This window comes from Kogia breviceps, chromosome 14 (assembly GCF_026419965.1).
Source record: "Kogia breviceps isolate mKogBre1 chromosome 14, mKogBre1 haplotype 1, whole genome shotgun sequence".
NCBI classification, from domain to species: Eukaryota; Metazoa; Chordata; class Mammalia; order Artiodactyla; family Physeteridae; genus Kogia; species Kogia breviceps.
In genome coordinates, this window is record NC_081323.1 from 27,446,869 (window position 1) to 27,469,651 (window position 22,783).

At 50.5% G+C, this 22,783-nt stretch overlaps 1 protein-coding gene across 4 annotated transcripts in view; it reads right to left on the bottom strand.

Moving 5' to 3' along the window:
• Nucleotides 1-22,783, bottom strand: part of BFSP1 (beaded filament structural protein 1) — a 66,560-nt gene continuing 43,777 nt past the window's right edge. For all 4 annotated transcript variants that reach the window (XM_067014183.1, XM_059036366.2, XM_067014184.1 and 1 more), the window contains exons 3-8: nucleotides 20,883-20,978; nucleotides 18,374-18,466; nucleotides 14,713-14,820; nucleotides 5,940-6,160; nucleotides 3,343-3,428; nucleotides 1-1,244 (exon numbers count right to left, since the gene is read on the bottom strand). In XM_067014183.1, the coding sequence (XP_066870284.1) occupies nucleotides 157-1,244; nucleotides 3,343-3,428; nucleotides 5,940-6,160; nucleotides 14,713-14,820; nucleotides 18,374-18,466; nucleotides 20,883-20,978 (1,692 nt within the window). In that variant the 3' untranslated portion in view covers nucleotides 1-156. The remainder of the gene's footprint in view (nucleotides 1,245-3,342; nucleotides 3,429-5,939; nucleotides 6,161-14,712; nucleotides 14,821-18,373; nucleotides 18,467-20,882; nucleotides 20,979-22,783) is intronic.

Sequence of the window (22,783 nt, forward strand, 5' to 3'; positions counted from 1 at the left end):
GCAAGCAAAGAAAACTCTTTAATTAAGGCTTCACTGGCAAGCCAGACAGGCCAACTATGGTCTAATCCAAACAAGAACCCTCAGTCTTGTATGGTTTGTCCTAAAATATCCAAGCACTTCCCAACAGTGGCCCAAAGGCACTTTCTCCCCTCGAGCCTAGGCATTGGAAGAGCACTTCTCCTCCACCTTCTTCTTGTTTGCCTTGGTCTTTTCGATCATGGTCTCCACGATTACAGCAGTCTCTTCGTATGTCTGGATGCTGTCGGTGGAAAACTTCTCAATGGATTCCATCACCTCCACCTTCTCATAGGCCAGCGTCCTGGGAGGGCTTCTCACCGGCAGGCTGCTGCTCTGAGCTCCAGGCCCGTCGGACCCACCCTGAATGACCTGAGGCCCTTCAGACTGGGGTGTAGACGGCCCCTCTGGACCAGGCGTGACTGCGGGACAGGGCTCCCTGGCCCCGTCCTCCTCCTTCTGGCCATCCTGTTTCCCCTGGGGGCCCTTCAGTTCTTCGGCATTCACCTCACCCCCCTTGTCTACAGTGTGCGGGGTAGGGGGTTGTCCATCTTCTTTCCCCTGGGGAGGCCCCTGTCCATCCTCCAGACCATCTTCTTTCCCCTGGGGAGGCCCCTGTCCGTCCTCCAGACCATCTTCTTTCCCCTGGGGAGGCCCCTGTCCGTCCTCTAGACCATCTTTCCCCTGCGGAGGCTCCTCTCCGTCCTCCAGAGGGGGCTCCGGCTGCTGGGGAGAGGGCTCCACGTGGCTATCAGGACGCACAGAGTCGTCCCCCTTGGAAACCACCACGCCCCCTTTGGCTGGGACGGAGAAGGAACAGAAGGCTGGGTCCACGAAATTGGCATCTCCGGAGACCAGCACATACCGCCCCTTGGTGTACAGGTCAGCAGGGGGCTCGGGTTCTTTGGGGCCTTTCACCCTCTCCTTGACCATCTTGCCTAGTTTTTCAAAGGCTTTGCTTATCTTCCCTCCGTCTGGGACATCCTCCGGAGCCCCGTCCATGGTTGGGGGACTTGCTTCTCTATCCCCTGATTCAAACTTAGATTCACCCTCTTCTTTAAGTACCACCTGCCCTGGCTTCGGGTCTTCAGGACCTCTCAGTGCTGCCTCTTCCAGACTTTCATCTGCTTTGTCTTTCGCTATAATCTCCTTTTTCCTTGGAAAATTCTTGGGGAGGCCTTTTTGTCTTGGTTTTGCTATTGTTATATCCTGCACAGCCTTGGTGAGATCTTTTTTAAAAAAAAAAAAAAAAAAAAAGGACAATGAGGCAAGTATCATCACCAATGAAAGAGGAAGAAAATGTATTTGTTGAAAAATACACTAATTATCTTGGAGCCCCCTGCCTAGTGCTGGGGTGGGGTTTACTATGTATGATAAAAAGCAACAGGGAAAGATCCCTGGGTCTGAAGCATCCACGGCCCACACTGAGGATCCAGCTCCGCTGGCCGCTGTGTGACTTTGGACAAGTCACTCGGCCCCTCTGGGCTTGCAGAGGGGAGGGAGGCACCCACAGTTCCCATCACACTGGGTACAACCGACGGACATCCGTGATCCTCCTGCAGTAACACTCTATGGGAGCAGGGCTCCAGTGCCCACCCAGCCTCCTGCCCCCCGAGTTCACAGGGGACACTGGGATCCCCAGAGCAGACAGTGGAAACCCAGTCCACAGGGCACTCTCGCCTCAGGCTTCCCCAAAGGAGCAACGCACAGCTGCCTGGGCCTCTGACAGGTTTGGAATGGCCTCGGCCATGGGGAGTAGCTCCCTTGTCCCACTCGCAACCCAGGCCACATGAACACAGCCACCCCTTCTTCCTGGGCAACAAGAGGAAGTGATGCTCTCAAACTCAGAACAGGAATCCCTTTGGCCGAGGCCATATTCATTTCCTCAGATCAGCTAAGAGGAAAAACTGAAAGTTTAACACAAAATCTCACCCTGCCTCACCCAGGAGGCTTTCCAGCTTTGCTCACAGTGATTTTTTAACTTTTTCATCCCGAAGTCTTCTACAGCCCCTCCCTCCCTTCGCTAACCAGAGGACTCAGTTGCACAGAGCAAGGGCCTCCCGTGGGGCTGACCCTCAGTGACACAGCGGAGTGAGCAGGCTGTGAAGCCATGATGGGGGGGATGCAGGGGGGACATGACAAAGCAGGTGGCTGGGAGCGGGTGTGGAGAAGGGCTTACTTGCAGGACCAGCTGCCGAATTTCAGGGCCCGCTAATCAAAACTGTGAAGAATGTCCAGAGAGCGACTGTACAGCATCAAGCCCAGCACCCTGCACACAGCCACCCGCCCCTGGAGCTGGCCCTGTGGGTCTGGGGACCCCTGCCCCTGGCGGCAACGTTCTGACTCTTGCACCCCATCTCTGCAAAGCCCTCTGAGCTTTCTGAGACCCCTGGATTTGAAGGCACTATAAGCACAGGCTTCTCTTCTCCCAGGCACTGTTCTGTTCCTTCAGGACTGGGGAGACTGAGCTGTGAGCTGACATCTCACAGGCGCGTGAAACCATCCCCAAAGGACCAAATGTTGAAGGCAGAAGCTGCGCTTGCCCACCAAGCTATTTGAATGGGAGAGAGAACGAACAAAAATTGAGCATCTACTCTGCTCCTGACACTAGATCAAGCACCTCTGCATAAAAGGGTTCATTTCAGGGCTTCCCTGGTGGTGCAGTGGTTGAGAATCTGCCTGCTAATGCAGGGGACATGGGTTCGAGCCCTGCTCTGGGAAGATCCCACATGCCACAGAGCAGCTAGGCCCGTGAGCCACAACTACTGAGCCTGCGTGTCTGGAGCCTGCGCTCCGCAACAAGAGAGGCAACGATGGTGAGAGGCCCACGCACCGTGATGAAGAGTGGCCCCCGCTTACCACAACTAGAGAAAGACCTCGCACAGAAACGAAGACCCAACACAGTCAAAAATAAATATAAAAATAAATAAATTAAAGATTACTATTTTTTTTTAAAAAGACCAAAAAAAAAAGAGTTCATTTCACTGGGGGGGTGGGGGCGGGGCAGTGAATAGATACAATTCAGTATTCACTTCTTGCCAAAGTAAGTGTTGAGCTGCATTTTTTCTCCCCAGGTAAATGCCTCGTGTTCATGGACCACGTTCCTGAGGGGGCCTAACCCCCATCTGATCTTCTCCTTGTAAACTTTTGGACTCAGTCACTCAGCACCTGTTGGAGGACATCAGTGAAGGAGAGACGGGACCTCACATAAAAGCACTGAATTTCCAGATGGATGGGGAGTATGAATGCTAAGTTTACGGAGAAAGCCGCTTGATTTTTCCTTTTTCCCAGGACAGAAAGTCGCAGAAGCCAGCGTTGGGGACTCACCTTTCCCACCGTGTCGAGGGCTGAGGGAGGCTCCGTGGCTCACGGTGTACAGAGTGATCGGAGCTTCAATGAAGGCGGAGCTCAGCCTGGCAAAAAGAACCAGAAAGAGGGTGGTCTCCAGCTTTAATTCACTGAGCCAAACAGATGGGAGGGCGGGCAAGAGGGATGCTCTAATGTGCAACAAAAATGAAAAAGGCTTTCTCCAGATCCAACCGCTCATGAACCACAAACACATCTACACACTGGAGGACAACGGAAAGGAATAATCATCTCTTTGAGCTCAAGTCAAAGCTGTGAAACACCCTTATAAAAAAATTGTAATTCTTTTGTTTTGGAGTTTTTTTTTAATAAGAGAATGGCCAGCCCAGGCTGAAGTATTTAGGGCAACCAGGGTATAATATCTCCAGCTGGTCTTTTTTAAAAACTAGTTATATATAGGGCTTCCCTGGTGGCACAGTGGTTGAGAGTCCGCCTGCCGATGCAGGGGACACGGGTTCGTGCCCCCGTCCGGGAAGATCCCACATGCCGCGGAGCGGTTGGGCCCGTGAGCCATGGCCACTGAGCCTGCGCGTCCGGAGCCTGTGCTCCGCGACGGGAGAGGCCAAAACTGTGAGAGGCCCGCGTACCGCAAAAAAAAAAAAAAAAAAAGTTACATATAATCAGAGACAGCAGAAAGAAAAAGCAACTGAGACAAAATATAAATAGCTGGTGAATCTAAGAGGATTCAGAATTTCCTTGTTCTGTGCCTGCAACATTTCTATCAATTTGAAATTATATCAAAATTAAGAGTTATATATAAACCAACAAAAGGGGTATCCAGTTACCTTTTGATGAAGCCCTGCCTCCAAAACAAAAATTTTCACAATGACACTTAAATACCCGTTCAAGACTTATTTTTGTATATGTGTGCATGAAGCATTCACTGTGACATAAATATAGAGTTCAGCACAATATGTTGACCAGAACTAGAGAAAACAAAAGAAAGTCTTGCTTTTCCTCCTACACATTAGAGCACTCACAGCCGAGACAGAGTCCCAGCGAGAGGGAAGTGCTCCTGTGTCTGGGTGCTTCTCTTTTAACTCAATCTAAACCCCCACAAAATCAGCAAGACTGAATTGAAGAACCTCAACTTAATAGAGATTCAGAGTCTGTATAGGAGTGGGCTGGCCTCAATCCATTCTCTGAATATCTACAGATACAGACATTGATGTAGCCATAGATGTAGGTGTAGGTGTGGCTATAAATAATGGAGACATCATTGTAGATGTGCATGTACATGATGATGCAGATACAGATGACTTAGGTATAGATGATGTATAGGTGTAGGTGTAGATTTAGGTGATAAATATGTAGGTGTAGCTATAGATAATGTAGATACAAGTGTATGTGTAGGTGACACAGATGTAAATGATGTAGATGTAGATACAGATAATGTAGATATAGATATAAATGTAGGTGATATAGAGGTAGGTGTAGGTATAGGTGTAGATGAAGATACTGTAGGCATAGCTACAGATGAGGTAGATAATGTAGATGCAGTGTAGATGTACACACATACAGATAATGAGGACACAGATGTAGATGTAAGTGTAGGTACAGGTATAGACATAGGTGATGTAGATGTATTTTTTTAATACATTTATTTATTTATTTTTGGCTGTGTCGGGTCTCTGTTGCTGCGTGTGGCCTTTCTCTAGTTGCGGCAAGCGAGTGCTACTCTTCGTTGCGGTGCGCGGGCTTCTCATTGTGGTGGCTTCTCTTGTTGTGGAGCACAGGCTCTAGGCGTGCAGGCTTCAGTAGTTGTGGCACACGGGCTCAGTAGTTGTGGCTCACGGGCTTAGTTGCTCCACGGCACGTGGGATCTTCCCAGACCAGGGATCGAACCCATATCCCCTGCTTTGGCAGGCGGATTCTTAACCGCTGTGCCACCAGGGAAGTCCTGATATAGATATATTAATACATCTAGAAAATGGACAGTAGATGATGAAGGTGCAGCTATGAATGATGATGAGATGGAGACAGAGATCTACTTCACAGTGGAGTTCAAGTCAAAGTTCCATCACTTGGAGGAGACCAGACGGCCTGTCCACAGCCACGTTACTGACCCAACCACGTGGTCAGAGTCACGATGGCAGCAGCAGTAACAGCACCAACACTGAGCACTGGTTGAGCTCCAGGTACCGTGCAGGCCCCTCACCTGCAGCATCTCAATAACCACGCCTGATCATCCTCTCTTTTAAGACACTCAATGTCCCCAGAGGCCTGTAAGCTGAAGGGAGCCTTCTCCGTGGGGGCTATCTGACCCCCTGCTTGACATTCAAACACTTCCCCCATCACCCCCGCCTCCTCTCCCCTCTCCCTGCTGCGATTCACTCCAGAGCACAGGTTACAGGCCACACGCCCTCTGCTACAAACCCACTCATCCTGTCTCCCCAACTAATATTCAAGCTCTGTGAGGTCACGGATTTGGGGGTTCCCTTCCTGGCCACATCCCCACTGCCTAGAACAGGAACACAGGAAACACTCAGCAAAGATCTGTGGAACAAGTAAGTGGCCATCCAGAGAGGTCGGCGGGCTCTGCTCACCCCTGACCCCACCTGTTGCCTTCGTTCTCGATGATCCGGTGATACCGGTCCAGCTCGTTCCTCAGGGTCTGCTGGGCGACCACCAGCTGTCGGCAGTCGTAGGATGACCTCTCCAGGCTCCTCTCGGTCTCCTCAATCTCCTTCCGCAGGGTGTCAATCTGCTCGTTGTACAGCTGAATCTCTTCATCGTAGCACTCGTGGGCATCTTTGATGGCTTGTTCTAGGGCCGCCGTCTGTGGGCAAAGACACAGCTGTAAGGAAACCCAGCCCGCCCTCTCCCTTAAGACACAGACCCAGCAGGGAGACCCTGGACGCGGCATATCCAGTTTTATTTGTTCTGTGGGTTTGTTTCTCTGTTTCTCTGTCAGCAGGGAATCCTTAAGCCACAGAGGGATGTGAACCCCTTCTCCTTACGCTTGCATCAGCACCCTCGGAAATCTGCCCTAGCAGAGTATCCACCCCGCAAAGGCAGTGGGAAGGTGACAACCCCAGAAACTGAAACGAAAACTGCCGTCAATGGAATAAAATGTACAACTCAAACAAAGTACATTCTTCATAATTTACTGAGTTAGCATAAATCTGACAGCTGAAAAATTAGTAAAGAGAAGAACATGTACTAAATAGATATGATGCTATTTTTACTGAAATAATTAAGGGAGGACGTTTCCTTGATCTTATCCAATCACTATGGCACTTTAATTTTCTCCTGATTTCTGATCTGTAGAGTTACATATATGTTTTGGTAGCTAAAGGGTGTGTGTGCGTTTGTGCACACTCGCACATGTGTATAAATAAAATAACTTCGGGGAAACCTTATTTACATATTAATGCAGGACAAATCAAAAATTAAGGTAGGAAAATACAAAGAGGTGGCCTCATATTCGCTGTAAGAGCTGTGACAACCCCTAAAGGGCCACAGCGTACTGACTTACAAGCTTAGTACAACCTCATTGTCCCAAAGAGAAGACATCTAACAGGCATGGCCAGTTCTCAAAAGCAAAATAGAACAAGCAAACCAAACCCACTTCTCCTGGAGGAGTGCTTCTCAAAGCTCATCGTGCATCTGAACCCCCCAAGGATACTGTTAAGCTCAGATTCTGACTCAGCAGGTCCGGTGAGGCTGGAGGGGCTGCATTTCTTTTCTTTTTTATTTTTCTTAAAGGATAGTTACTTCTTTTTTTTTTTTTTTTTTTGGCTGCGTTGGGTCTTCATAGCTGCGCGCAGGCCTTCTCTAGTTGCGGTGAGTGGGGACTACTCTTCCTTGCGGTGTGCAGGCTTCTCATTGCGGTGGCTTCTCTTGTTGTGGAGCACGGGCTCTAGGCACACGGGCTCAGTAGTTGTGGCTCACGGGCTCAGTAGTTGTGGCACATGGGTTTAGTTGCTCTGAGGCATGTGGGATCTTCCTGGACCAGGGCTCGAACCCGTGTCCCCTGCATTGGCAGGAAGATTCTTAACCACTGCACCACCAGGGAAGCCCAGGGGGGCTGCATTTCTAAGCGGCTCCCACTCGATGCCCATGGCTCTGGTCTCCGGGCCACACTTTCTGAGTCACGGGGGACTAGACAGGTATCTGAATCCAACCTCACGTATGTCCACCACAAGACGCCTCACACGTGCAGCTAAACGAGCACATTGGACATGTAGAGGGTGATTATTCCGGCGACAGCCTGATTCCTCACTTTACGTACAGATGTGGCCATGGAACAGTGATGTCCCTAGTGAGGACACCGGCAGACTCAGCTGACAAAGGTCGTCAGGAATGGATCTGTTGCATCAGGAATGGGGGAAGGAAGGGAAGGAGGGAGGAAGAGGGGACAGAGGTAGGGAGGTAGGGAGGAAGGAAGGAACAGAGGGAGAGGTACATGCACTAGACACTCTGGGAAGCCGTCCACTGGCCTGTGTTGTCCCATGTCTGATGACTGTCCCATGTCACACGTAGGAAGTGTCCAGGAAGCAGTGTGACCACACTCCCCTGACCAGAGCCGCAGAACCAGGACTCAGGCTGGCCTGTCACATGCTTCCTCCCCAGGCATCTGGGAAGGGATCTCAGGAATAGCAGTGACTTGGTGGCAGGTTCTAGACTCACTGGGACACGTAAGCCTGGGGTCTGAGGCCACCACCCTGGAGCAACAATCTTTCATAAACTGCGTGGAGAGACTGAGAAAGGCAATTCTTCAGAAAGACAGAGACATGAAGCCAAAAGGCAAAGGCAACAGAGATGAGAGAGCTGGCAAAAGAGAGCAAAGAGGGAATTGGGGAGAGTGAGAAGCTTCCGCCGCCCGCCCTGTTCCCAAACGTCATCAGCCCCTTTATATCTTGCTCCTTTGGGGGGAAATATCTTTACAGCCGAGAAAGCTGGAGACACCACCCCAGGTGACCCAAGTCACACCCCCAGCGCAAAGACACAGCCACATGGTGATCCTGGTGAGAGGCACCGAGGACCCATCACTTCTGTCGTGTTCCTGCCGCAGACACAGCTTCTCAGCTCAGCCCCGAGAAAGCATCAGGGAAGCCCAGATGGGGGGACGTCCCACAGGAGGACTGGCCATCAAAGTCATGAGAAACAGAGATGGGCAGGAACTGTCCCAGATTGGAGGAGGCTGAGGAGACAGGACAGCTGAATGCAAGCAGGATCCAGGACCAGAAAACATGCGAGCGGGGTAACAGGTGAGATCTCAGACAAATCTGTTACCAGGATGGCGTGCTCGACAATGTCCTGGTTCCAACCTTGGTGCTGTGCTATTAAGAGGTTGACTTTGAGGGAACTGGGTGGAGAGTACGGGAAACCTCTGGGCTATTTTTGCAGCTTCTTAGAAGTCTAAAATTATTTCAAAATAAACCAAGCGAGTTTGACCAGGTTTCTGTTCCTCATTAAAAATTATCTCCATTCAAACAGTCTCCTGGGATGTCAGATACTGAGGCACAGCCTCTGATTCTTGGCATGGCCACAGGCTCTTACCCACACCGGTGGTTCACACACTCTAGGAAATGCTTCCATGAAGTAAGGAATTCAAAGGACCCCTTTGAGGCTCAAATCTCAGAGACAAGAAGCCATCCGGAGTGGATGAATCCCCACGTAAGACTCTCCATTTCCACGGAGCAGTCCTGAGAACGAAGCCTGCGGGTCACAGGCTGGCCTGGCTGGGGTCCAGCGATCCCAGTGTCAACTGGGCAACAGGAGGGCATGAAAGCTGATCACAACTGCCTTGCATCAAAGTTTAGCTTTCTCCCACATGAGCAAGAAAGGGCTGTGCCCTCAGCACCCGGTGTTATAGCTCAATAATTTAAACCATTCATCAGAGGGTGGGGTGTTGAGGAAAACCAATAAAAACCCCACTTTCAGCAGCTCAAAGGTGGCTAATGCAACGTCTCTGGTGAGAGTGATCTCAGCACAGGCTTCAGATGCCGTCCAGCCCCAGCCTGACTGTGGGAGAAAGAATCCCTCGTTCCAGGAGCCACAGCCCAGAGGGGGAGGCAGCTCGGTCACAGGAACAAGCCCAAGGTGTCACAGAACCCACAGAGAGGCCCAGGGTGCTGGGGACATCACGGAAGTCTTCCAGAAGGAGGTGGGGCCGGTCCAGGTGCTGCAGAAGCAAAGCCTCTCGCAGAGAGAGAAGTGGGGAGCAGGGGCGCCGGTGCCAGGGTCCGCAGGAGGGGTCCAGAGAGGAGAGGGGGAGAGAGCAGCCCACAGACAGCCCTGGCGGGTGGAAAGAGGCGGGTGGAAAGAGGCAGGTGGAAGGTGTGGGCCTCTAGGCAGCCGGAACTTCATCTTGAGCTAGGTGACTGTGTTTCCGCTTGGACCGCTTAGATCCGGCTGACAGCCATCTCCCCCACCGGGCCTGGGCGGCCAGAGCAGGAGCCAGGCCAGGTTCTGCTCAGTGTTCCTCGGACCTCGCGTGGGGCTGGCCAGAAACGGCTGAAAGCTGTGTTTCAGCACAGCTGCAGGGCTTGCCTCTGCACAGCATGGTCCTCAGGGACCCGGGCCAATGCCTCACAGTGAGCCCATCTGGAGAGGTGACCTCCTGCCTCAGTCCCTTTAGGCACCCAGACTCCTTTGGATCCAAGGTCATTTCAAAAAGGAAAAAGAAATCAAGTGTCCTTCACCGATTACATGCTGTCTTACCAAAACCTACCACCAGGTGGTGCTAAGGGACTTTAATGAGAAATGACGCCTGGGAGGAGTATACTTTCCCAATAATCTCACTTTTTTCACTTTCCTGTCACAGAAGCTCTCAGCAGATGCAATTTAGAGAACCAGAACGCCTGTCCTTTCTCGTCCGCCTGGAAGAAGTGCCATCCCCAGGGGTCTCGTGTGTGGTCCACATTCAGCTCCAATCGTGGGTGCGGTCCTGGGCAACCTGTGGATCAACGTTCTCAAACTTGAGCCTGCGGAGCCACCTGGAGGGCTTGTTAAACGAGATGCTGGGCCCGCTCTGGAGTTCCTGGTTCCGTAAGTCTGGGACAGGCCCGTGAACGAGCATTTCTGACAAGCCCCTAGGTGATGCTGCTCGTTCAGGGACCTCCCCCTGAGGACCCTGCGACGGAGGGTTCCAGAAGCATCAGATGCCCTAACCACAGGCAGAACCAGCTGCCACAGCCCTGCCGGCTGGAGCCCTCAGGCTGCAAGGAGCTCCCCCTCCCCTGGCCCCCATCATGTCCCCAGTCATGGCCCTGGCCCTGCTGAGGGGCTAGGTTGACGAGTTTCCCCTGGAACGCTCAGCTCAGCTACTCCACTGGGAAGTCACGACAGCCTTTTAAAATCAGCAAAAAGCCAGCCGTGAACATCTCGGGAATAAGGCTGTGGAGGGCCTGAGCCAGGAACCCAGGTGCCCGAGATGTAGAATATTGTGGCCCAACGTGGGACCCACCCCTACATCAATGTTCTCAAAGTGTGGCTCCTGGACCAGCAGCAGCATGTGGAATTTAGAAAGAAAAATTCTTGGGCCACGCCCCAGACCCACTGAGTCAGCAGCTCTCAGGTGGGTCCTGCCACGTGCGTGTTTTGATTCAAGCTAATTAGGCAGACTTTCGGCCCCCATGACCTTTGCGCCTTAGCTGTATGCCCATGAATATATTATGTTGCTCGGCAAAGGGACTTCTTACTCAGCTGACCTTAAAAAACAGGGAGATTATTGTAGATTATTCCTAATTCCACGGGCCCTTAAGAGCAGATATCAGGGAGATTAGATGCACGAGAAAGATTCGAAGCACCATTGCTGTCCTTGAAGATGGAGGGGCCACATGCCAAGGAAGGTGGACGTGGACGGCGTCTGGAGTGAATCCTGGCCGACAGCCAGCAAAGAAATAGGGTCCTTGGTCCCAGCGACACACAGAAAGGAATTCTGCCAATGACAGGAATGGGACAGGAAGCAGATTCAGCCCACCCCCCCAAGAAGAACTTCCATATACGGGGGACCCAGGCCAGCTGACACCTTCATTTCAGGGCTGTGAGCCCCAGAGCAGAGAAACCAGCCAAACCTGCCTTGACTTCTAACCTGCAGAACCATAAGATCACAAGGAAGTGCTGTTTTAGGCCCTGACCTTTATGAAAATTTATTATGGCCGCAAGAGAAAACTAATATGACTCATGTTTCATCAGACCCCTGCTAGGTTTTATTTATTATAAGCACATATATTATTATAGAGGAAATGCTTTGGCAATATTTTGATAACTAATTTAGCAGATAATATTTTGTTTCAATATAATTGGTTTCCTTTTAATTCTATGTACTTTATTTTATGCCTTTAACATTTTTCATTTATGGAAAATGTCAATATCTTATTTTACTATTATTAATGTAAGTATGTGATGTCAAAGAAATGAAGGTAATTTTACAAACTCAGAATTTTGGCAAATACATGAAATTTCCGTTTTATTGAAGTTTTATACCACATTAGTTCAAATGCATTTCTCTACAACTACTCCAACAGAGCTCCTCTGGAATTATTTCAGTCATCCTTAATATGTGACTTTACCAAAGAGTTTGAATGTAATAAACATATAAAATTTCAAATTAGTAACTTTTAATTATGAATGGGATAAGAAATAAAGTCATCAGATGATGGCTGGGGCTGGTAATTTCCAACAAGACACTTTGTTGAAATGTTTCTTCTGATACCCCAGGTATAAATGAGAACCTTCAAAAAAACAAGGGCAGAACCAAAGTACAATAAAGAAGCCTCTTTAGCTTAAGCCTCCCATAGTCCTAAACCTCTGACAGAAGCTATATGCCTTTAACATTTTTCTCAGAAAGGGTCCAGGGGCTTCACCAGACTGCTGGGCAGAGGATTGGCGGGGGGATGGCACAGAAGAGACAGTGAAGCCCCCCCAGTTAGAGAGATAACGACCTCAGAGTTAGACAAGCCAGTCTTTCTGCAGCAGCTACGGGTGGGGACAGGCGGCCAAGCAGAGACCTTTATCTCATATTCTCAGAAACTAGGCTAATCCTTTATGAAACGTCTTACTTTTATAGTCAATAAATGCATATGTGTCCACAGAGAGACAAGCATTCTTTTCGCCCTGGAACCAGACGTCACCGGTGATGAGCCCACCACATCAGGCTGGGCTCCCTCATCTCCTGAGGAGGAGGCTGGGCTCCTTCTCAGTCTCTCGGACAGAGGTTTTCAGCCTCATCACTGTGGCCACTGGAAGAGCCACATTTTACATCACAAACCATAGACATCATACAAAGATATAAGTACATGTGTGTATTTGCACAAATCTATATACTTAAACACACATACAGATATACTTAAAACAAAGGTTTCACAAAATAAATCCTGCCTCTACTTGCCATGCACCCTGTCATTTCCTCTTCGGTGGGTCTTAGGCTAGTGTTGTGAATTCTTTCTTTTCTCAACCAGTCGATTCTGCTGAGTTCATTTTACAGCCCAGTAAGGAGTTGTAACTGGTGGTTTGGAAAACACTGGTGTCTAGAACCGTGGCTGGGTGTGCATCCACTTCTCCAAACACTCATTCACACACACACACACATACATGCATACACTTACATACACACATATACACATACACACATAAACTTACATGCACACACATAAAAACATGCACACACATTATACACACGTACACACATACAGTTACATACACACATTTTACACACATGCATACACTCACATACACACATATATACATACACGAACACACAAATATATACACATATACCATATACATACACACTTACATACAGACATATACACACATATACATATACACACATGCACACATATAAAAACGTGCACACACATCACACACACACACACACACACACACACACACACACACACACACCCTGACCCTCCCTCCATCCTCTCAGGGCCTCAGAGAAAACCACACACTCACCAAGTCACCAAAACGGTGCATCTGGTCCCGAAGCTGTAGTTTGTCAACAAGAGCAGGACGCGTTTTAAGGGCAGTACTCGCTTTCCTGAGCTGGGGTCTTTGCCTTGGGGGACCATCCCCAGGCCCCCATTTGCTCTCCGTGGCCCCTGAGTTGCTGCACAGGGAGGGGCCGGGTGGTGGGTGGGGCAGGAATCAGGATTCTGGACTCAAGTCCTGAGATCTGGAGGACACCGCGTACCCACCAAAAGCACCACACCTCATGTGGCTTCAGCAGGGTTTGATCTTGTCAGGCATTGGTGGGATAGAGACAAAGTAACATATAGCCTTTAATGGTCTAGGGTTTTTTTGTGTGTGTGTGTGGTACGCGGGCCTCCCACTGCTGTGGCCTCTCCCGCTGCGGAGCACAGGCTCCAGACGCTCAGGCTCAGCGGCCACGGCTCACCGGCCTAGCCACTCCGCGGCACGCGGGATCCTCCCGGCCCGGGGCACAAACCCACGCCCCCTGCATCGGCAGGCGGACTCCCAACCATTGCGCCACCAGGGAAACCCTGGTCTAGGTTTTCTAGAGGGGCAGATTTTAAAATTTTTGTTCCCTTGTCCCTTATGTGTACTTGTCAAACAGAACGTCAATTTACTTTTGGATTTGGGAAATGTGGTTACACAGAGTAAGAAGCATATTCTAACCCAACGTCCCCAACAGAATGGCCCAGTGTACAGCAAGGAGAGAAAGAAAACTGGAGGAATCACAGGGGTGGCGGGGGTGGGGTGACTCATGAAGCTTGTTAACCGAGAAGGAAGGCCACAGAGACAGGACTGAGCTTTCCTGCAAAGCTTGCAAAAAGCTTTTCTGCTCATTTGCAAACTAAGCTTCACTGAAAAAAGAAAAGGGGTGGGGTGGAAATGCAAAGTTTCCGCTGACAAATTCAGAGCAGGAGCAAATCCCAACACAACCACTCTCTCCAGGGTTGCAGTCAAATTCCAAAGGAGAGGGTTTAGTCATGAGAAGAGAAACAGGAAGCACAGATTCGCGCGAGCGTAGGGTAAAAAACCCAACGTATGTCCATTTCTTATTTTCAAAAACAAGACTAAACTGGGCAAAACAGATAGGTTATGCAGAAGTGGGGATAGCTTACCCTCGGTGGGGGAGGGGCGGCGACTCAAAGGGGGCCTGTGGGGGACCTCCAGGGGCCACGAATTAGTGGGACCCACTGCCCCCGTTGGCCCAGGGCTTTTCCAGTCTGGGCAGCAAGGCGTCCTGGGAAGTGGACGGCTGGTCACCCCACTGGGGATGCTGTTTGCAGCTCTGAGGGCTGAGGACACAGGTGTGTTGAGTTTGTAGAATTCGCAGCACTAGATGCACGAGTGCACACCTCTGCAGGCACGTGACACCTGAATGAGAGGAGCAGACAGGAGGGGCGGACATACCTGGGCCTGCAGCTCGGCTCTCTGGGCCTGCAGGAGGCAGAGCACCTCTTGGCCGTCCTCCAGCTGGCTCTGCAGGGCGGCCACCTCCCTTTCCGTCAAGAGCTTCGCCTGCACAAAGAAGCCAGACTCAGCACGCTCACACTCGGAGGAGAGGGGCCGCTGTGTTCTGCATGTTTACGTCCCCCCAAGTTCTCAGGCCGCGGCCCTAACCCCTAATGCATGGCATCTGGAGGTGGGAACTTTGGCAGGAGGGTTGGTTTAGATGATGTCATGAGGGTGGGGCCCCCACGATGGGATTAGTGTCCTTATTAGAAGAGGACGAGACACCAGGGCCCCCTCCTCCATGTGGGCAGCAAGGAAAGGACAGGGAGAGGGTGGCGTCTACCAACTGGGATGGGGTTCTCCCAAGGGACCAAATCTGCCAGCCCCCTGACCTTGGACTTCCAGCCTCCAGAACTGTAAGCAATAAGTGTCTGTTGGTTGAACCACCTGGTCTACAGTATTTTGTCACAGCAGCCAAGCTGACTCAGGCGGGCCCACTGTGGCCACTCACTGCCTTTTTGCTTTGTTTTCTAAGTCTGAGCCCTGAGCCAGAGCCACCAACTGTGCTGAGCCATCCCCACTGCACACAGAAGGGGCCACGGTGACAGAGGAAGCCCTGTCTGTGTTCCCGGAATGTTCTGGAAGGAGGTCCACCCTCAACCTCTCCACACTCAGCAGAGCAGCTGCCCTTTTCCCACCAGCCGTTCCACATTATTCAGAAACATCTAAACCCCTTCCTGAGAGCCTGGTCTCTCTAGAGCAGCACCTTCTGATACGGAGACCCACCCCCGCCCCATGCCAGGCAGAGTCACAGCCCAGCATGTTCTCGGCCACCCGCTGAAGGTGCCCCTGCTCTGCAGCCGCCTGCAAAGTGGCCGGAGCAACGAGACACAGAGAAAGTGAGAGCGAGGGAGGAGGCGCAGGCCTGGGGACAGAGCTGCCAAAGGATGGTGTGTTTATTTCTGAGTCTCTCAGTGGAGACATGCATTCTCTCAGTCTCTCTGTGTGTGTCTCTCTCCCTGTGTCTGTCAGTCTGTTTCTCTCTCTGTCTCTGTCCTCCCTGCTTCTCTGTGCCTCGGCTCCCGCCTCCCTGCCCCAAAGACACAGACGTGGGGACAGCTGGGAGCACAGGGGACTCACGTCCCGGGTACCACTACATGGAGAATGTGCAAACATGCCAACTGAGACCTGCAGCCTCAGCATGGACGCAGACACAGTGCAAACCCCTCACCCACCTCCCCGCCAGGGCCCGACCTGCTCGTCTGGCCCCGCCTCTCCTCACCGCCCAGCTCCTACTTATACTACATCCTCCCCACGTCCACCCACAGGTGCCCCCACAGTGCCTCGCACACAGGAGGCCCTTGGATACTTACTGAAGAAGAAGGAAGACAGCTGGCAGCTGGCAGCCGGAGGCCGGCACTGACCAACCCCCCCAGCATGATGCTCCCTCCTTTTAAACTTACAGACGATGCCACCTCAACACCCAAAGATGTCACTCTGGGATCCCAGGGGAACAAGACAGAAACAAGACCGGCTCTGCAACTGTGTCTGAGCTCAGACCAAGCGATCACCGTGTAACCACAGAAAAGACCACTAACTCAAGTGATGATGCTTAGTTACTAAGCACGGCCTTAGCCTCACCCCATACCTCAGCCTCCAAGGTACAAACTAGGGGGATATTCAGCCATAAGACCAGACCCCCACCCCCCGAGAGCACCCAGGCCAGGGCAGGCCCCCACCCACGGCATACACCCTCCCCTCCTGTGGGGAATAATAAACCCAGCTTGATTTGACCACAGGGGTGGCCCCAGGGACCTCTGGCTACAGGACACTGACTTTATGCTTTATGGACACATTAACCCCGCGCTCCTAGGAAGCAATGCTAATTATATCCTTTGTGCAAACTCAACTGGCATTTTCTAGGACAGTAACAAGAGTCAAAGGAGCAAACCTGAAAGCAACCACCTAGCTCGTATGTAGAATTTTTCAGCTGAGATTAATAAAGAATGTGATTCTTTCTAAATCTGCTTTTTACCTGCACACGAATCCCTGAGTATCTTGCTAAAATGCAGATTCTGACACAGTGGGTCTGCTGGGGGTCGGGCTGCAGATGCTGCATTTGTCTCAAGCTCCCAGGCAACGATGCTGAGGGTCTCTGATGATCATTGACACTATCAAACTAGGTCTAGATGGCTCTACATTAGTACAACTCAGAAGAACAGGGTTACAAGGGAACAGATGATGTGATTTTAAAAGTGTGGTCTGATGTAAAACACCTATGAATTAATGGGAAAATGTCTGCAAAGCAGAAATAAAGTGTCTGGAAAGAAGTCTCTGACAAAGAAAATTATACTTTAGGAGAAGCTGTTTTCTAGGCCTTAGCGGCAACCCCAATTCAGTTGGGGTCATTGGTGGGCAATGTGGACAAGAATATCCCCATCAAGGCCAAAAAAAGTAACTCTCCTGCCTCTTAGATGTTACTTGGCAGGGTTCAAAAGTGTCTCTGAAAGCAAATTTGGGGATTTCTTTAGCTTTGATATAAAAAATTAGGTTCAAACAAACATCAAGCAGTCAGCTACCCCAGCCCACTGGTTCTCCAGGGTGTGGGCCTGGGTAGACTTTTGTCCTGAGTCATCCTTGCAGAAAAACCCAGTCTTCTCAGTTGAACAGTCTACAAAACCCTGTCCCAGCGTTACACTCTTCTGAAGAAAGGACACATGACATTTTTGTTTTAATCTGCATCCTTTTCAGTTTATTTTTACAATATCATATCATGCATGACAAAATCCCATAAACCACATTAGGGGAAAAAATACAACAATATCCTGTTGCCCTGCTAGAGAGCTAAGTGAGGAAGGGATTTGGAACATTATATTGGGAATAAGGTTTTACATCCAAATCCCAGTTTTTTAAAAATCGGCTTCAATCACCTCTGTCCTTTCCCAAGAGTTTTCATGCCCCAGACTAGCAGAGCCTGACCTTGAAAATAGAGTCACTAATTGTCTGAGGTTCTCTGTATTCAAAATTATGGTCAAATAAGGGAAATAAGGGAAATAAGAAAACAAACAACCCAATAAAAAAATACGGGCAAAAGTCTTGGGCAGACAGTCCAACAAAGAAGCTATACAAATGGCAAATAAGCACATGCAAAGATGCTCACCATCATTAAGGCTAAGGCGTGAGGGGATGCAAGTTAAAAGCACAGCGAGATACACAACATACCTATTACAGTAGCAAAGGCAAAACCAAAATAAAAACCCTACATACCCAGCGTTGACAAGGAAGCAAAGCAACAGAAACCCCATCCGTTGCCAGTGGGGATGCAGCAGTGCTACAGTGCTTGGGAAACAGTCTGGAAGTTTCTAATAAACTAGACAAGGAAGGACAGCCCGTACTCCTCAAGAGGAAATACCTAAGAAGATGGTCAGGGGCACAGTTTATGTCCTCAGATGTCTAAATACCCGCATTCACCGTCCGAGTGAAAGAGCAGAAAAGTGAACTTCGAATGTGAACCCGCAGTGGGGGTGACCTGACGCCTCTCCCTGGGTCTCTGGGCTCCCGGGGCTGCAGGACAAATCCCCACGTGTGGTTTCCCAGCCGCCTGGGCTCCCGTTCTTACCTCCCTCATGCCACTCGTTATGGAAGCTGCTTGCGGGGTGGTCTGGATGATCTGCTGCAGGATGCTGACATAGGTCTGAATCTCCAGAAGATTCTGTTGGGGGAGGAAAGCGTTCTCATGAAAACTTGAGCTCCCCACATTTTCCCCTCCAGTACCAGCTGACCCACAGGATGAATGCCTTCACGTGTCCCACCGCCACAAATTGGACAGACCATGATGGGTGCAGAGGACGCTTTATGCCTCCTTTAATCTGCATGAGAACACTGGGCTCGATGAATAAACCGAGGCTTAGTTCATGTCACCGTCCCTTCAGTCCCGTGGCTGCCTTGCGGCTGTCTCCATAGCGCCCTGGATGCAGGTTTATCAGAAAAGCAGGGATGGGGGACAAAGAGTCCCTGGAGGGCACAAAGGACCTTGCTGACTGCAGCACAGGCGGTGCTTCAGAGGACAGGCTGTGGCCAGTCCAGCCCGGACTGCCTCACTCACTAGCTGCATGTGGCCTCAGGCAAGGTATTCAAACCTCCTAAACCTCCCGGTTCTTCTACAAAAGAGGGATTAACAACCTGAAGGCAATGCCTGGTCCCTTTCACCAGCGGATCACCTGGGCCTGCTCCCTGCATGAGAGCTGACCTGACAACGTAGCACAGCTGCCCCCTCTGCAGAACTGCCCTCGGCCACACAGTGGTCATCCTGCCAGGAAGCTATGCGACTGCCCCCAATGCCACACCATCCCCCACCCGGACCAATGACTCCTGGCCCAGGACACAAGACCAACGCTCTTGCCTCAAGGTGGGACCAAGCTTGTGGTGCGATTCATGCTCCAGAGCCCCCGTGGGATCAGGCTGAGCCTGGACTCCAGCTCAGTCTCTTCCCCTGCGCCTTCCTGCCCCCCGTCCCACCTATATGCACCTCAGGCTCTGCTGACAGGGAACCTAGGACACTGTCTCTTGAGGCTATTTTTTGGGATTCAGTGAGACAATGCAGCAGGCACCCACAGAGGCAGGAAGGGACTCTGATGCTGCCTGAGCACTTGCCAAGTTCTAGGTTGTACCAGGTGCTTCACCCATATTACCTCACGTTGCCTCAGTGTGGGTTTCCCCAGAAGCAGAAAGTTATAGATCGAAAGTTGTGTCCCTCCAAAATTCACGTGCTGAAGCCCTAACCCCCAGCAGGATAGTATTTGGAGGTGCGACCTTTGGGGAACAATTAGATTTAGATGAGGGCATGAAGGTGGGGCCCCCAAGGCGGGATTAGTGCCCTGATAAGAAAGGCAGTCACTCTCTCTATGGATACGGATCTAGGAAAGGCCAGGTGAGTGCATGGCAAAAAGGCAGCCGTCTGCAAGCCAGGAAGAGGGTCCTCACCAGAACCCAACCCTGCCGGCATGCTGATCTCGGTGCTCCAGGCTCCAGAACTGAGAGGAATGAATTTCTGTTGCTCATAAGCCACCCAGTCCGTGGTACTTTGTTATAGCAGCCCCAGTTGAGTAAGATACAGACCCTGGGGGAAGGATCTAGGTGCAAATAGTTTGCTTGGGCAAAGATGGCAGGAAACATGAGCAGTGGAGCAGGGAGGTGAGACACTGTGTTATCAGGTGAATTACCCCTGTGGGCACCAGTCCTAGCAGGGCTCTCTGGGAGCCGGTGCAGAGGGAGCTGGGGTACGTATCCACCAACTCCATTCGTCCCTGGCTGAGGCTGCTCCTGGGGCATTAACTCCCCAACATTTCCTGTGAGGCAGACCTGCCCTCCGCTGACTGGTGCACATCCGTCCTGAGGCAGAGACACAGATACTGCAGCTGGAGGGAGGCCAGGCCCCCTGGAGAGGTCAGCCCCAGGGGTTGAGGCTCATGGCCAGGCCCACAGGTGTCTATGCTCAGATAATACGGCTGTGCAGGAAGGAGAGTCTGGCGTTTGCATTTCGAAGATGAAGAAGCTCAGAGAGGTTAGGCCACTGGCCCTTGGTTACACAGCTCCAGGACTGGACTTTTCCAGAACACCAAGGCCCCCCCATCGTGAGGCCTGTGAGAAGCTGGTGGGGGTGGGGGCAGAGCACAGCGCTACATGCGAGGAGGCCCCTGCATGCCATGTGTTCCCTCAGAGATAGTGCTAAAAAATTACGATTTTTGCGTTTTCTCCATTTTCTGAGCTGAACCAGTCAATAGGCTACAGCTTAATCAAGACAGATCTGTGTGCAATTACTCTGTGGACTGTAACGTCCTGCACAGATATTGGCTCCCCCTGACCCATAACCCCCCCACACACCCCACACACATACCCCCCCCACGTGCGCGCGCGCACACACACACACACACACACACACACACACTGCCACCCCTCCCATAGCCCTGCAGGTCTGGCTCACTAGGTTCCATCCAGCAACCAGCCCAGCCCCGCTTGGTTCGGGGCACCGCACACAGGGCAGCCCACTCCAGCCACCCCATTTTTTCAGCCACAAGTGCCCTGAACTGGTTTTCTGGGGGGAAGGGCTACAGAAGGGTCATGGTTACCTTTTTGTACCTGTCCTTGGCCGCACTGATGTCATCCTGCAGAAACTGGGCTTCGATCTGAAGTCGCAGATTACTCAGCAGGGTTTCATCTGCCTCCTGCAATGAGAGGCATCGACTCTGAGGGGCCGCGGGGGGCTGGGGGCGGAGAGCACAGGCGTGGGTGTGACATCGGCCAGGGCCTTACCAAAATGCAGACTTGTTTGGTGGGTCTGGCAGGGCGTCAGAGATTCTGCATTTCTAGCCAAGCACTGGGTTAGGCCATTGGACCTGGTCTAGAAGAGTAGTTCTCAGCGGAGAGTGATTTTGCCCCCAAGGGGACATTTGGCACAATCTCGAGGCTTTTTAAATTGTCACCACTTGGGGGAGGGGCGGGGGGGGCGGCGAGCGGGGGGTGTTACTACCGGTGTCTAGTGGGTAGCAGCCACCAATGCTGCTAAATATCCTACAATACTTAGGACAACCCTACACAACAAAGAATTCTCCAGTCTGAAGTGTCAATAGTGCCAGGATTGATAAGCTTTGATCTAGAAAGATCAGGGAGAAAGTGTATATTTATATACCGATAACCTTAAAATTTAAGTTACATCTATATTTGTTCTATATCCTATCATCAGTGAGTTGAGTTTCTAAGACTAAGAAACAGTTTTCCCTTAACACTGAAACCTTTATTTCAGAATGAAGCTAGACTAACACAACACTGTAAATCAACCATACTACAATAAAGGTTAAAAATAAACAAATAAAATAGAATGAAGCTAGACCCCTATCTTACCATTCACAAAAATGAATTCTAAATGGATTAAAGATTTAAATAATTTAATACTGAAACAAAAACTCCAAGAAGAAAACAGGAAAAAAGCTCCCTGACATGGGTGTTGGCAATGATTTTTTTGAACATGACACCTAAAGCACAAGCAGCTAAATCAAAAATTAACAAGTGAGACCAGATCAAACTCAGAAAAGCTGTGCACAGAGACCATCAACGAAGTGAAAAGACAGCCTATCGGATAGGAAACCTTAATTTTAATAGTTTTCTCCCAAGGACTGTTGACACCTCGAGGCCATACATCTTCAACATAAAATTCATGTTTTAGCATGATTGCTGTGGTGAATAGTGTTTGTTCCTTTCAAGTTGGAAATAACACTTAGGACAGAAGATTGAATGTTCTCACCAAACTTTTTGATAATTCACCAACTTTTTTATCTCATTGATCTTTTTTTTCAATAAATTTATTTATTATTTTTGGCTGCGTTGAGTTTTCGTTGCTGCACACGGGCTTCTCTTGTTGCGGAGCACGGGCTCTAGGCGCATGGGCTTCAGTAGTTGTGGCACACGGGCTCTAGAGCACGGGCTCAGTAGTTGTGGTGCACGGGCTTAGCTGCTCCGCAGCATGTGGGATCTTCCCAGACCAGGGCTCAAACCCATGTCCCCTGCATTGGCGGGTGGATTCTTAACCACTGCGCCACCAGGGAAGCCCATATCTTATTGATCTTGTTTGGATCAATCAAATAGGTATGAGTAAGTATTTGTGCTATTCATAAGATAGTGCTGTGATGTCTGGAACTGACTTAAATACTTCAACAATTCAGCAAGATGTTACAGGTCCAAGTTCCTTGCCCCCTCTGCCATGCCCACCTGCCAATACCTGAAGGCTTGCTAAGTGAATTTTTACTGACTTCCTAATGACTTGTTAAAAAGCATGATGAATGTTAGCAATGCACTCTCACTAACAAAGGTAGAAATGTGGTTTGCTAAAATATTTAAGATAATTCCTACCACTGTGTGAAGAGAGTTAAGACAGTCAAGGCATGTGGACAGGCCAAGATACTTTGAGACACGCGCCATCCTGGTACTAATAGCGTTTAGGTTCCAGGGAGGCATTAGGCCTGTACTCTTAGGA